This window comes from Lepidochelys olivacea, assembly GCF_965140295.1.
Source record: "Lepidochelys olivacea isolate rLepOli2 genome assembly, chromosome: 7".
Taxonomy (NCBI): Eukaryota; Metazoa; Chordata; order Testudines; family Cheloniidae; genus Lepidochelys; species Lepidochelys olivacea.
The window spans coordinates 73702987-73718409 of NC_140417.1; the positions used below are offsets into that span (position 1 = coordinate 73702987).

Sequence of the window (15423 nt, forward strand, 5' to 3'; positions counted from 1 at the left end):
TAAGTTTCCAGACTGGCCAGGGAAAAGGTCGGTAAGATTTCCAGGTAGTTCAAGGAATTAAACTCCCTCTATGGAGGCTCCCAAATCTTTGTTAACGGCGCTCTGAACTTCGGTCCCCTCCACAGTGCTGCCGGGGAGAGGGGGACACAAGAGTCCTGGGGGAAGACTAGAGCCAGCATCCTCTTCAGCACTGGGAAAGCTGGATTGAATGGAGGAGCACGAGTGGATAGCGTCTGCTGGGAGTAAAGCAAGCCTGGGCAGCTGCTGGATACGGGCATCTCCATAGAATCCGCACTAGCCTGTGGGGGGGAAGCTGTTCCCCGCAAGTGATGGCAACCGTGGAGCTGCTGGGATCAGCTAAGATTCCCCCCTTTGTGTCAGAGCGCCTCTTCGTCCCACTCTGCTCTCTGCCGGTCAGATTGTAGTCAGTTTCACAGATTGGCAGAGATCTTCCTCTCATATCTCAAACTCCCCTTCCTGTTGAAAGCCTCCTTAGCCCCCCCTGTCGCCACAGACCTTTTCTCCCATCCTGTGCCATCCTCGCTCTTCTCTCCCCATCTCCTCGTGCCACCCCCTCCAGCCCCCGTTTTTGGCTAGGCTCCTGGGTGGAACTGGGCTCCACTGTTTCCCTGCTCTACGCTCTTCTCTCCATCTCCTTGTGTGTTTCGCCCAGACTATATTGAGTGGTGAGTCTCTGCAATCACGTGGTGCGGGGGGGGGGGCGGTCCTCCGCAGTTTGCTGTGCGCTGGGGCTCAGACACACACGGAGTGGTGAGGAGCTGCTGCTGAAGTCTCTGCCCTGCTGCTGCTTCCTCGCAGACACCCAGGATCTATCCATCTGCACACATTTTTAGCCCCCACCTTTTTCTTGCTGTCGTCCCCCTGCTTCCCCGTTCTCTCCATCGTCTCAATCTTGGAAAATCCTTGGGGTTTCGGGGTCTGGGATTTTTTGATTTTTTTTTAATCTGGGTACCTTTCCCCCCTTCTTCTTTCCCCCCATCTCTGTCTCTCCATCAAATCCGGGCTGATGTGCTCCGCGAGAGGCTGGAAATGGAAGTGGTGATGCTCTGGCTTTTCCCCTGGATATTTCAGTGCGTTTCAGTGCGGGCGGACTCCATCATCCACATTGGTAAGAAGGGGGGGGGTGAAGGGGGGAGAAAGCAACAAATACAAGAAAGGGATGGTGTCTCCTTAAAACCCCATCATGTCACGGGCAGAGGGCGAGCGAGCCCCATTAACTCCCCAGAGAGGGGGGCACAAAAGCCACCCGAATCCTCCGAATTGCAAAGTTAGCAGCGAGATGAGGAAGCGACGCTGGGGTCCCTTTTGGTTGCAAGGATGCTGCAAGCACGTTAGTACTGAATCGCTGCAGGGGTTTCTCTGGAGACAGGACGCAGGTTTGCTGCTGCCGTTTCTCTGGTTGTACTAGATGCTGGGCTCAGACCTGTTTGCGTGCGAGGTTTTCTCTCGTCCGCCGCCACCCTCAGTAAACAAGGCAAGACAGAATAGGAACCATCCCGTAGGGGAAACTTTCCAAAAATCCCCCCACCGTCCCCTTCCCCAGTCATAGCAGATGCTACTATAACGGGAATGCAGGAGGGACAAGTTGGCTGGGAAAGGGTTAGGAGATGCTAGATGCGCAGTAGCTGTGTGTGTGTGTGTGTGCGCGCACAACTGTTGTGGTTTGAATAAGGGCTCATTAAAACCTTTGGGCTGCAAGGCTTGAAATCTCCAGCGAGGAGAAACCTGGCTAGGAGGAGGAGGGAGAAGGAGAGGCTGGGGCAATGGCGCATGCTGTACAGATAACTTTTGTGGCTTCTAGGAGCAGGGTAGAGGAATGTCCAGGGAAAGTCTGGCCAGCAAAAGGCAAAGGCTCTGCAGTCACCTTTTGGCGGGTATCGAATAAAGATGGGGGTGGGGGAAAGAGAGGGACAAAATCCTCCACAAACCCCTCGGGCTTCTGGCAGATGAGAGGGGAGGAGATGGAGAGTGGCGGAGAAATGAAGAGCAATGATTCCCATCCGCCTTTAGAGGAGGAGGAGGAAAATCCTCAGGGAGGAGAGAGAGAAGCCATGGAGCAAGAGAGGCTGGGTGGGAGTTCAGTCCGGAGCTACAGAGCGCGCGCCTGTGCCCTGATGGACACGAAATGTAACAAGTTTGCTCCCTCCAGGCGCCACGCGTGAGGGCGCGGGGGCGAGCATGTGGGGGAATGTCTCTGGGGGTGGGGGACCGATTTTGCACCAGCTGATGTGGTGGCGGCGGGGAGAACGAGGATGCTCAGACACCAGCCCTGTAAAACAACCAGGAGGCTGAGGCCAGGGCCAGAGCCCACAGCATTGCGGATCTAGCCGAGAAAAGAGACCGAGTCAACTTTGCCCGCTGTGCGAGGAAAGCTCTGAGCTACCCGCGAATTCCGAGGGGGCGAGGCGGGAGGGCGGCGGGGAAGCCCTGGTTGCGTCTCATCCTCTCAGGCGCTGGACGCACTTACAGGATTTCAGCTGCACCAGGAGCACGTTGTTCACCTTGGATGCAAACTGGAGATTTCTGACTTTTTTCGCGCTTTGCTGAAGAGGAGGAAAGCGCGCCCCATTTCTCATCAGTGGAGCTGGAGAGCGGGGAGTCCAGAGACACAGCAGCTGATGGCTGCCAGACGTCCACAAAGCCTCTCTGCCTCTTTGCCTGCCAATGGACAAGGTGAAGGCCAGCTATAGATTCGTGGCTCGTTTTCCTGCCCCACACTTCAGCCTTAGTGATATTTTAGCGCCTCTTCCGAAATAAGGGCTTCAAAAGATTGAAGGGGAGGAGCCCCCTGAACCTGGATTTGTGAATTTACACGCGAATCTTTGTAAGACTTCAGGACACAGAACTAGTGTGAATAAGCAATATTGTACCAGGGAGGGAAGTGACTTTTTTTAATCCTTTAACCTAAAAAATCCTTGATCTGCATAACAAAATAGTAAATCTAAAGTGCACACACACGCTCCCGTAGTCAGAGTATGTTACGTAACCCAGCTCGCCAGATGTTTTCACCTTAACTGCATAAACACGGCTTGAAATTAGAAGCTTTCAGGTTACTGAACACACAGGCTGACTCTAAATCAGTGTGTGTTTGTGTATGCAGCAGAGATTCAAAACCCAAAACAATGACAAACCAGGCGAACAGCAGAAAAAACCCAGAGCAAAAGTTGGTTGTTTTTCTAACACCTCTCCTTTTCTATTACATTCAAACTCACAAAGCAATTTTTTTTCTAGGGGATTTGGTTAAAAACCAGTAAGTGATGGTTGGTGAAGCATACTTAACCTATTGGGCAAGAAAAGGCTTCATGAAGACTTTGCGTGTGTGTGTGATTTAATGCGCCTGAACAACAAATGCCTCTGTACGGTCACCGATAAACCTGGGAGCAAGGAAGCTGTTTTCTGTTAACTTGTTTTCAAATTCTCCCATGGACCCGAGCTCAACAACGTTCTCAGGGCCACACTGAACTGGCCGTGTTAAAACACTGCACTCCAGGGGGGAGAGAGGTAGCTGATTTATATAAATGTATGTAAATGAAACTTTAGGCAGGGGAAAATAAACAAGGCTAGGGAGCCTTAACTTTCCCCGTCTCTCCATTAAGTCCCCCACCCCTCTGTCCTCCTGAGAAAGATCAAATTTTGATGTGGTCATGTCAACAGGTGCCATTTTTGAAGGAAATGCTGCCAAGGACGACGAAGTCTTCAAGCAGGCGGTGTCCGATCTGAACCTCAATGACGACATTTTACAGAGCGAGAAAATCACGTACTCCATCAAGCTCATAGAGGCCAACAACCCCTTCCATGCGGTGCAGGAAGGTAAGCGCCCCGGCGGGGGCTCCGCTTGGCTCGGCTCGGCTCGGCTCAGACCCGCGGCGAGGGCTTCGCAGAGCCCCGGCTGCTGGGCCGGGGGAGACGGTAGTTCTGCTTCGCGCGTCTGTTGCAGGTGTTTGTCAGGGGCGGTATGCCCGGGCTGACTCGCCTTCCCGCCCGTGGGCGTTATTTCCCCCTCTAATAATACGCGGGAAGGGGGGAGGGGTGTTGGCGCCAAAGAGCAGCTGAGGACCCCCCAGCTCCTGTCTTTTACTGTCGCCCCCCCCCCCCCGCTCCTGTCTTTTACTGTCAAGCTTGACAGGGCTGCTGGAGCCCCGTGCGCTGGGTGCACGATCGGGCTGGAGGCGGGCGCCGGGAGCCCTGTGGCCCAGGCGGTTCTCTTCCCGAGGCGCGGGCAGCTCTGCTGGGGCTGGAAACTTTCCGGCGGCCGAAGGTTGGCGCTGTTTCACAAGGAAAGAGCCCGGAGCGGGAGGCTGCCCGGCGCTGAGGTGCCTGCTCGCGGAGAGCTGTCATTCCTGTGAAACTCCTTCCCGAGCAGCAGCCGCTCGCTAGCGCGTGTGAGCGGCCAGGCAGGGCAGGGCAGCGCACGTGTGTCCGGCGGTGCACGCAACACGGGCATCTGGCCTGGTGCCCCGTGTCTCGCTGGGCAGGTCCGGGCGGCGGCGCCTGGTCTTTGGCCGCAGGGCCAGAGCAGTGGCGGATGTCAGGCGTTGTGGGGTGTGCTGGGGGAAGGAAGGCAGCTCAGGCGCTGCACAGAGGCGACCTCTCTCGGCCTCGCAACCTGCGCTCTGGGGAAGGGCGATCCGGCTGAGGAGCCCTTCCGTGGGGAAGGGAGAATGTGAGCACGGGGCTTGGAGTTGCAACAGGTGCCAGAGCGAAGGGCACCTGAAAGCCCCGCTCACTGGCAGGTGCTTCGGATGTTATTTATTGGGGGGGGGGGAGGGGGAGAGCGAGGGGCCAAACTACCCTCCCATAACTCTGTGATGTAAAGGCAGTTCAGTGCGGTACAGGGAAGTCTAAGCCACCGATGAGAGAATGGTCGGAAGTGGAGCCTGCAAGTGTGTAAGGGAACAATTCCTTTCTACGGGAATTAAAGGGCCCTGGTAGTTACTGTGCGATGTCCCCGCAGGATTCAGAGTGAGTGTGGGTTGGGCTAGTTTTGCATTCTCGTTTCGTTTGTCTCCTGACTTGAACTCCCCATGCCCGCAGACCGCCTTGGACTGGCGCAGAGCAGGGGTGCTTGTGTGTGCGTGAGGTCTAGTAACTCAAAAGATTGCTTCAAAGAATGTGAATGGTGAGACACAGTCTGAGCAGTCTTTGGTAAGAAACCAAAACACAGGTTTCAGAGTAGCAGCCGTGTTAGTCTGTATTCGCAAAAAGAAAAGGAGGACTTGTGGCACCTTAGAGACTAACCAATTTATTTGAGCATGAGCTTTCGTGAGCTACACCAAAGCTTATGCTCAAATAAATTGGTTAGTCTCTAAGGTGCCACAAGTCCTCCTTTTCTTTAAACCAAAACACGTTATTGGTGCCCAAACGTTTAGGCTGGCCCGTAGCCACCTTGTGCCATCTCTAAGGTCTGTCCTAACTTGTTGCTGGGAGAGAGAGGGCTGAAAATGGAAGGAAATATTAAACATCCATCAATAAAGAGGCTTAGTGCTGCAATGTGCGGGGACTGCAATAAATGTGAGAAGTTGTGCAATGGCAGGGGCTTTGAAGCCCCCACTTTAAAAGGGGCTTAGGCTCTCCCCCCCACCCCAGGCAGAGGCTTCAGGCTTCTCTACCCCCCCCCAAAGCGAGTTTTGATTCACAGAGTGAGGGATAGTTTGATTTACATATGTTTAGATTTTACCAGTCACAGATAGGATCAAATACAGCTAGACTAAAATAAGGACTGGGTGAGAAGTCTATTCAGAATGGCGAGGATGCTGTCCTTGTAGTTTGCTGTTGTGTTTAATACTTTATTATCATGTTAACCCCCTATTGTGTGGATGAATGGAGAAGTAAGTTTTGAAAGTAGGGAGAAAACTGGGAAAGTGGTTTGAAAAACAGCTGTTTTATTTCACAGTCTTTGATTCCACTGAGGTTTTACATGTGGATTAAATGGGGTAGCTAAGTAACTGGCTGAGCATTTTCCTAGCGTTTGTAAGATCTGACAAGTAGTTACATCGGTAAATCATTGCAATTAGCTTTTATTGCAAAGGAAAATGTTTGAGATTAATCAGCTTGCCTTTACAAATAAGACTTTAAAAAGATGTTATTGGGGTTTGATGAAGAAGCCAAGGTTGATTATTGCCTGGGTTATTTCAGCAGCAGGGTTTTTGAGTAATAATTATTCTAGAAAAGAGAGCTATTTATATACCCCAACAATATTTTAAAAAATGATTCATCACTAGTCTTACCCTTAATATTACAGAACAGGGAAAATAATCTTTTCCTCTGTGAAAATTTGCATTCATACATATGTATTTATGTGTAACTTGTGTACATGCAAATTATGGTTACAAAATTGCATCAAATATTCATTTTCATAAACCCCAAACAATTCCTTCTGACATCTTTTTGCCACCATGCCTGCTTCTTTGCTGTCACATAAATCCAAGACAGCAACAAAATAAGCCCATTGACATAGATGACGTTCATTCAGTAGGCTTTGGATCAGGCCTGACATTCTTGAAAATGGGGCAAGAAAGGTGCTTGTGACTGGGGAAAAATACATAGTCACAAACTATGGAATAGAAGGGTTTATTATTGTCAAAGACTAACTGAAGGATCAGCTCTTCCTACATTTTCAAAATGTCAATGTCCTATATTGAAGTTTATTCATATTCATGGAAATGACAGTAGTTGGCTGGCTGAACAAGTGCTTCCAACAGTGTCTCCTCTTCTCAAAAGTAAAAGCTTTAAACTACTTTGATCACATTGGGATATAAGCTGACAGTCTTGTGGACAGCAAGTCCAATGGCTCAGATTGTTCTGAGGAACTTGACCAAACTAGAGAATACTTCTTGGTAGTTTTCTTTTTTTCCCTTTTAATCCTGCAGGAATAGCAGTACCTCCAGGAAAGAATATTTCCAAAGTAATAATTCACTGTGAAAACTGTGTTGAAACCACAGGAAGGATTCTGGTCAGACTTTAATCTATTTGGTACAGATCATTAGGCACCACAGCATATCTTCAGTGCCTGAAAAAAGTGTAGGACCCAGATTTTCTTGGAGATGCCCACTGATGGGCAGTGGGCACCTAAATTTAGAATAATTTCCTGCAGTTCTGATCACACACTGGAGACCAGAGGGAATATGGAATAAACGTTACAATTACATTGAAAAATCACCCTTTTTCACCTAGCTGTTAAGGCTTATGTCGTCCTCTTCTCTCTGGGACCTCAAAATGATCGTATCTTGCCACAATGGGTGAGTAAAAAACAGAGTGGTAGCTTTATTGGTTCAAGTCAGACCCTCCCCCCCTTTTTGGGGTTTGAATTTCTTTCATTTGCAACTGTTATTCAATATGCTGACAGAATGATGCATGGGATGCACTAGTAACCATGCTATTTGTACTGTGCAGTATCTTTCTGCACAAAATTACATGGTGTCATTCTTACTATTCAAAGTTTTGTTGCAATCAGTTATGCAGATGCCCTACTCATTTCACTAGGACTTTGTTTACAGTAGTCAAAATAACCTGGAGCAAATCAGCTGCTCTAACTGCTCACATAATGTTGCTATTACTATATAAAATGCACTGACACCCACATTATTCTTCCTGTGTAATGTCTTTCTAAGCGGTCCCATGGAAATCGGTGTTGTAAACGTTAGTCTCATTGTAATGGGACGCTGTGTAGTACAAAACACTTTGGAGTAGAAATAGTCCAGTGTGATACTACGGCCAGAGTAGCTCACAGAATCAAACAAGGCACACAATATTATTTTTTGTTTCAAGTACCTTTATAAACAGCATTACCCAGTAGCACTGTGAATTATTCCTACTTAAATCAATGGTGCAAGCAGGCACTTCATTTCAGTGGTACTAAGGTAATATTATGAAAAGTAAACACTCCATGTGACAAGGTTTATTACACTGTAACAAGAATTTAATTACTGATAATATTTTTTCAATGCACTTGGGTTGGTATTTAGTATAAGATTTTTTTGCAGGGGTAGCAAAAAAATTTGAAAAGCAGCAGTATTTTTTCGATAGGATCAGTTCACTTCCAGGAGTAATGGCCTACTTAAAGTATTTTATTTTTCAAAAACAAGCCATTTTCAACACTAGGAGATATACAGATATACCTTAGACATTGGAAAAAGCTATAGGGTTTTTATAGGTTTCTTTGCTCAACAGAATACAGTGATGGTGAATGCCCGGTAACTGCAATAGGTAAAGGAGAGCTGAGTATTTGTGTGTGTGTGTGTCTCTCTCTCTCTGTTTAGGTGGAATTCCATGCTAATGGGTTTATAGATGCTTGAGCATAGCAGTTAACATGGAGCCTAGTTCTAAAACATGACCCTAAGTAGTTCAGCTTGCATCTTGTGGGGAAAACTTCCTCTTATGACTCAGTAATAATTTGTATTACAATTGTGCCTAGTTGCCAATGGTCAAGGCCTCATTGTGCTAAGGGTTGTGCAAACAAGCAGTAAAGAAACAGTCCCTGCTCCACAGAACTCACAATCTAGTTTTATAACAAGATGCAACAAGTGGATGAAACAATCAAATGTGGGCAGCGGAAAAGTATGACATAACAATGAAATCTGGTGTCTTTCATGTATATATAAAATAGGACTTGATTTTATATTTGTGCTCATGTACTGGAATGCCACTTTCTGGAGTATGGTCTTTATGCCTATGACAATTAGTGTTAACTGAGAGAAAAAAACATGTTCATTGTAAATAGCTGGCAAAAAATCAAAACCTGAGAATGGTTACTCTGGTTTGGCTGTTCTATAGAAATCATCAGCAGCCTTTCTGCACAATATTACATGGTGCAATGTTAATTTAATTGTTGATCCCTTTTGTTCTCTTCATTGTAAAGAAGCTGTGTGCCAAGTGTTAACCCAACATCTGTAAAAGTGCTGAGTTGTGAACTAGTGCAAATAATGTTTTTATCAGTAACCTGAGCAATTCCTTAAAATGATGCATTTTTTTTTCTGAGCTAAGAAGTTTGAAAGCTCAAAGGTATAAGGAACTCTTTTACAGATAAGACTGTGAAATATTTGGAAAAGAAAGTTTTCAATTCAAATTGCCATTTCTGTACTTGCTGCTGGAGTGATCTTGTTGAGGAAAAGTGAGTGTATGTTTCACAGTGGAGTCCAAAAGACAACTGTAAATCAGTTTCTAGCCTGTCTTAAAAATACGGCTGTTTAAGGTTTAAAAAAAAAAAGTATGTGTGTATCTCTGTGTGTATAAAATAGTTCATCAGGAGATCTAAATGTTTTTAAACACTGTTGGGGCAGAAAGGCTAACAGTCCAAAAAACCTTTTGCCATTTTAACTGTCACAGTGCATCATGGGGAGAGGATCCGATAGAGGTAGTTATTCAGAAATCTTGAAACTGTTTTGAAATGCCAATACAACCTTTCCTAGAATTGCAAATTGTTCTATTTTCATAGACAGTGGTTCCTTTAAAATTAATTGTTTCTAATTGGAGCAACCTTGCCTGCCTGCTGAGGGTAAAAGGCTATTAGGACTGGAAAGCTGAGAATACTTCAGAATTCAGTACATGTGTTGAGAGTGAGGATGATGTTCCATAGGTTGATTTTAGTTACCTGTTTATTCCATGCATATTGGTGTTGTACACGAGTGACTCACAGCTGCTGACTTTTTTGAGTTATTTGTGTGTTCATGTTGTGTACCTTGGAGTGAAGCTGTTCCCTTGTCTCTTGCATGTGGGACTTGGCAAGGATGTGTGCATGGGGAAGTTCTCAAACTGCCGTAGCCATGTACATACATTTCAAGTTACAGAAACAGTAGGTATTGAGCATTTTTGTTTGTTTAGATGTAAGTCGAGCTGCATGTATATGCCTAAATGTACAAGTGAAACAGCGAAACAGGGGCATTATCTTTGTTGTTCTAGGATTTGTTTACCCAGCCAAAATTCAAAGCAGAACCTAAACACATGCCTAGCCTAAGGGTATAGAACTGTAGAGGCAATTAGTGAATTTCTGTAAGGTTCTGGGTCTGTCTCTCCCACCCCCTCCCTTACAAGTTTATTTCACGGTAGTTAGAGTGACACTCTGAGTAGAAACTCATATCGGGGACAGACGCTGTATTGCAATTATACCTGGATAGAGTCTTCAGCTTTCAATTGCAGATACTGCTTTCTCTTTGGGTTGAGCTCAGCTTTAAGTGTAAATGGCCACATAAACAATAAACGGAGAAATGCCTGCCAGCCATGGTGAAAGTGTCCCCCTCAGTCTTTGGGCAAGCTCAGGACAGGTCAATATATAAGTCTAGGCTAAAATGGTGTCATGTAAACATGACATAAGGCATTCTGATTTGTTTGGTTAGTTTTTAGATGAAAGCATGGCCCCAGAGGTGAAAACATAACAGAGGTTTCACTATATTTTATATCTTTAAGATGTTTAGTCCCCGAACATGGGGAGAAGAAGGGTGGGGGTCAGGGTAGAATTGCAAACCATAATGGATCTCAGGAATTCTAATATATTCTTGTTCATATGAAGTGATTTTTTTAAAAAAATATAAGATTGTATTGATTTGGCTGCATTGGGTGGGCAAATGTATTGCTTGGTTAAGAAATACTATGATGCCTCGTACTTAAGGTTAAATATTTAATAGTAAATATAAAAAGGATTCTAGATTTTGTCTGCCAGACTTGCAAAGGGTTGGTTTTTATTAATGTGCTGTCATTTAATTTTTTTGCTAGTGGTTTCTCATGTGTCTTTCACTCTCATTTAGCATCTCCTTTATCTGCTATTCTCTTGCAGCTCGTTTGAGCATATTTTTCAAGCAGGTTTCACTGGGATACACTGTCTTATTTAGAACTTTTTGGCAGCTGAACTCTGAGTTCTCCAGAGTGAACATATTGTTATATACATCATTTCTAGTTTCATTCTGAGCTTTCAAAGCATTCTCAAAACCAGGCAGATACAGTGTAAGCAGGGGATTGCTCCCCTAGTCCTAGAGACCTGGCTGTGTAACTACATATTTCTAACTAGTCTACTGTGGTTAAAAGCTGTTGCTCAGTGGGGTGAATGTGCTTAACATTTTTACCTCCTCATGCCTTCCGAGACCAAACTGAGACTTGTTAAGGACTGCCACAGTGAAGGCATCTGTGACACTGTCATCTCATTCTGCCTGTGCTTTTATGCTCTTTAGTTGTATGGCTTGGCTAGAATGCTTCACAAAATTAAAGAAAACAACATTTTGAAATCTCCATCTCTCCCCGCATGTGCATGTTTGTTATGTTATGTTAGTGGCAAGGACCCTGTGTTTCCTTCAGTTTGAAACAAATATGCCAGTATTTCATAAAGGGGGGCAGATTCAGTTAGGCTTATGATGAATGCAGCCTATGAATTGCAAGCAACAAATCCAAGTACACATACCTCTAATTACAGCTGGGTATTTTGAGGCATAGCTACTCACTGTTCAATTGTAGGTGCAAAAATATGAAGATATCTTGCACCTGGGAGGCTACCATTTTGAAAAGATACCCCAAATATTTTTATTTTTGTTTTTGTAGAGAGCATACAGCCCTGGGATGAATTTTCTTCCCTCTCAAACCGTATCCTTCAAAAGCAGCCACATGGTTCTGGCTCTGTACCATGTGTAATGTAATGCATTCACGAATATGCAGATCAGGAAAATATGTAGTGAATTTCTGAAGTTCTATGCTGCCTCCAACACATGACATCCATGGGGTTTCATGCTTCGGCTGTTCCTACTTAACAGGTTTGGGAAATTTCCCTGCTTTGCGCTACTGCTGGTGCTGCTGTACCAGTGCTACTGGGAGAGGCAACTCAGGCACTTTCACCACTATTTTGCCTAACTTTGTTTCGGGTGTGGTTAAAAATGCCTGTGCTCACAATCCAGTAAAGAAACTTTTCTAACTTATTTAGAGATCAAAATGCACTTGGACTGCCCACTCTCCCTAGTACTAGTACTCTAAGGTCAGGGGTTATGTTTCTCAACTTTCTAGAATACTGGTTTTGTACAGAACTCTAACTTTACTAGGTGTAATGGAATCTGGTCAGTTGGGAAACAAAAATTAGAACTAATTCATATCAAACTTTGCAGACAGCTTTCCTAACAAAAGCTTGTCCATATATGACACCCTGGGAAAAGGATGTGAATAGGTAAGTTACCCAAGAGGAATGGGGTTTGATCCAGAAAAGAGGACCAGCATGAAATGAAGAATTAATCTCTCATCATCTAGTACCTGCTTGGCCATTGGTAACCTCTCACTGGAAACAAACAAAAATAGGCCAACCATGGAGGAAAACTGTGGGAGGTTGTGGTTATGGAAAAATCAACACACCAATTATATACCCAGCAAAGTGGAAAGAGGACAGATAGATACCTAGATATTTGGTTACATTTTATTCTAGAGGTGGGCAAACTACGGCCTGCAGGCCACATCCAGCCTGCGGGCCTGTCTTGCCCAGCCCTTGAGCTCCCAGCCGGCTAGCCCCTGGCTTCTCCCCACTGCTGTCCCCCCTCCCCTGCAGCCTCAGGTCGCTGCCCCACCAGCACTCTGGCCCCGCTACTCCTGCCAGGCAGTGTGGTGGTGTGGCTGGCTCTGGCCAGGCGGTGGAGCTGCAAGCTCCTGCTGCTCTGAGCGGCATGGTAAGGCGGCGGGGAGCAGGGGGGTTGGATAAGGAGCAGGGGGTCCTGTGGGGCAGTCAGGGGACAGGGAGCAGGGTGCGGTTGGATGGGGCTGAGTTTCTGGCAGGGGGGTTCAGGGGACGGGGAGTAGGGGGCAGTTGGATAGGCATGGGAATCCTGGGGGGCCTGTCAGGGGGAGGGGTGTGGATAGGGGTCGAGGTAGTCAGGGGGCAGGGAGCAGTGGGGGTTGGATAGGGGATGGGATCCCGGGGGGGCAGTTAGGGGACAAGGAGTGGTGCGGGGGGGGGGGTTGGATGGGTCAGGGGGGCAGTCAGGGGGCGGGAAGTGGGAGGGGGTGTGTCAAGGTTCCTCCCCCACTCTGAACTCTAGAGTACAGATGTGGGGACCTGCATGAAAAACCTCCTAAGCTTATCTTTACCAGCTTAGGTCAAAACTTCCCCAAGGTACAAAATATTACACCTTGGACAGGCCGCTACCACCACCAAACTAATACTGGTTACTGGGGAAGAGCTGTTTGGACGCGTCCTTCCCCCCAAAATACTTCCCAAAACCTTGCACCCCACTTCCTGGACAAGGTTTGGTAAAAAGCCTCACCAATTTGTCTAGGTGACTACAGACCCAGACCCTTGGATCTTAAGAACAATGAACAATCCTCCCAACACTTGCACCCCCCCTTTCCTGGGAAATGTTGGATAAAAAGCCTCACCAATTTGCATAGGTGACCACAAACCCAAACCCTTGGATCTGAGAACAATGAAAAAGCATTCAGTGTTTTACAAGAAGACTTTTAATAAAAAATAGAAGTAAATAGAAATAAAGAAATCCCCCCTGTAAAATCAGGATGGTAGATATCTTACAGGGTAATTAGATTCCAAAACATAGAGAACCCCTCTAGGCAAAACCTTAAGTTACAAAAAAGATACACAGACAGAAATAGTTATTCTATTCAGCACAATTCTTTTCTCAGCCATTTAAAGAAATCATAATCTAACACATACCTAGCTAGATTACTTACTAAAAGTTCTAAGACTCCATTCCTGTTCTGTCCCCGGCCAAGACGACTACAGACAGACACAGACCCTTTGTTTCTCTCCCTCCTCCCAGCTTTTGAAAGTATCTTGTCTCCTCATTGGTCATTTTGGTCAGGTGCCAGCGAGGTTACCTTTAGCTTCTTAACCCTTTACAGGTGAGAGGAGCTTTCCCCTGGCCAGGAGGGATTTCAAAGGGGTTTACCCTTCCCTTTATATTTATGACACGCCCCCCAAATCTCAGCTAGGGTGAAACACTGGCTGGGATTTCTTCCTGGAGCTCTAGGAAAACAGAGTTAATAAGACACATGCATCTCTAAATATACTACCAAGTACATAAAGACTAACAATATTTTCCACATCTCAAGGACGATTGTAACCAGTTGATTCTGGGAAACTTTCACGGGAGAGTGCATCAGCCACTTTGTTAGAAGCTCCTGAGATGTGTTGGATGTCGAAATCAAAATCTTGGAGAGCTAAACTCCACCGAAGAAGTTTTTTGTTAGTTTCTTTGACGGTGTGAAGCCACTTTAGTGCAGCATGGTCGGTTTGCAGGTGGAAACGCCGTCCCCAAACATATGGGCGTAGCTTTTCCAGAGCGTAGACAATGGCATAACATTCTTTTTCAGTGACTGACCAGTTGCTTTCCCTCTCAGACAGTTTTTTGCTGAGAAACACTACAGGGTGGAATTCTTGATCAGGTCCTTTCTGCATTAAAACTGCTCCCACACCACGCTCGGATGCATCTGTGGTTACTAGGAACGGTTTGTCAAAGTCTGGGGCCCTTAGTACAGGGTCAGACATGAGTGTCGCTTTAAGCTTGTTAAAGGCCTTCTGACACTTTCCGGTCCACTGAACAGCATTTGGCTGTTTCTTTTTGGTTAGGTCTGTCAGTGGGGCAGCGATTTGGCTGTAGTGCGGTACAAATCGTCTGTAATAACCGGCCAAGCCTAAGAAGGATTGAACCTGTTTCTTTGACTTTGGGACAGGCCACTTTTGGATAGCATCCACTTTGGCCTGTAGGGGGCTGATAGTTCCTTGACCCACCTGGTGTCCAAGGTAAGTCACTCTGTTTAGGCCTATTTGACACTTCTTAGCCTTAACAGTTAGTCCTGCCTCCCTTATGCGCTCAAGGACTTTTTGTAGATGTTCCAGGTGGTCTGCCCAGGAATCCGAAAATATGGCCACATCGTCAAGGTAGGCGACTGCATATTCTCCTAATCCCGCTAGGAGACCATCTACAAGTCTTTGGAAAGTGGCGGGTGCATTTCGCAGCCCGAAAGGGAGTACATTAAATTCATACAGCCCGAGATGTGTGATGAAGGCTGACCTTTCCTTGGCAGATTCATCTAGCGGTACCTGCCAGTACCCCTTGGTTAAGTCCAAGGTAGAGATGAACTGGGCCCGTCCCAGTTTCTCTAATAGTTCATCAGTGCGTGGCATTGGATAGTTGTCTGGGCGAGTTACAGCATTTAGCTTACGGTAGTCCACGCAAAAACGTATTTCCCCATCTGGTTTGGGAACTAGAACCACTGGAGATGCCCATGCACTTTCAGAGGGGCGGATTACACCCATCTGTAACATATCCTGGATCTCCCGTTCTATAGCAGTTTTAGCTTGAGGAGACACCCGGTAAGGGTGGACCCTAATTGGGTGAGCATTACCTGTGTCAATGGAGTGGTATGCCCGTTCAGTCAGTCCTGGGGTGGCTGAGAACGTTGGCGCGTAGCTAGTGCACAGCTCCTGGA

The 15423-nt window shown here is 46.4% G+C and overlaps 1 protein-coding gene across 2 annotated transcripts in view; it reads left to right on the forward strand.

Moving 5' to 3' along the window:
* Positions 1-764: 764 nt before the first annotated feature.
* The window catches only part of GRID1 (glutamate ionotropic receptor delta type subunit 1), an 828161-nt gene continuing 813502 nt past the window's right edge, over positions 765-15423 (forward strand). For both annotated transcript variants that reach the window (XM_084633925.1, XM_084633926.1), the window contains exons 1-2: positions 765-1129; positions 3676-3831. In XM_084633925.1, coding sequence (XP_084490051.1) covers positions 1051-1129; positions 3676-3831 — 235 coding nt within the window. In that variant the 5' untranslated portion in view covers positions 765-1050. The remainder of the gene's footprint in view (positions 1130-3675; positions 3832-15423) is intronic.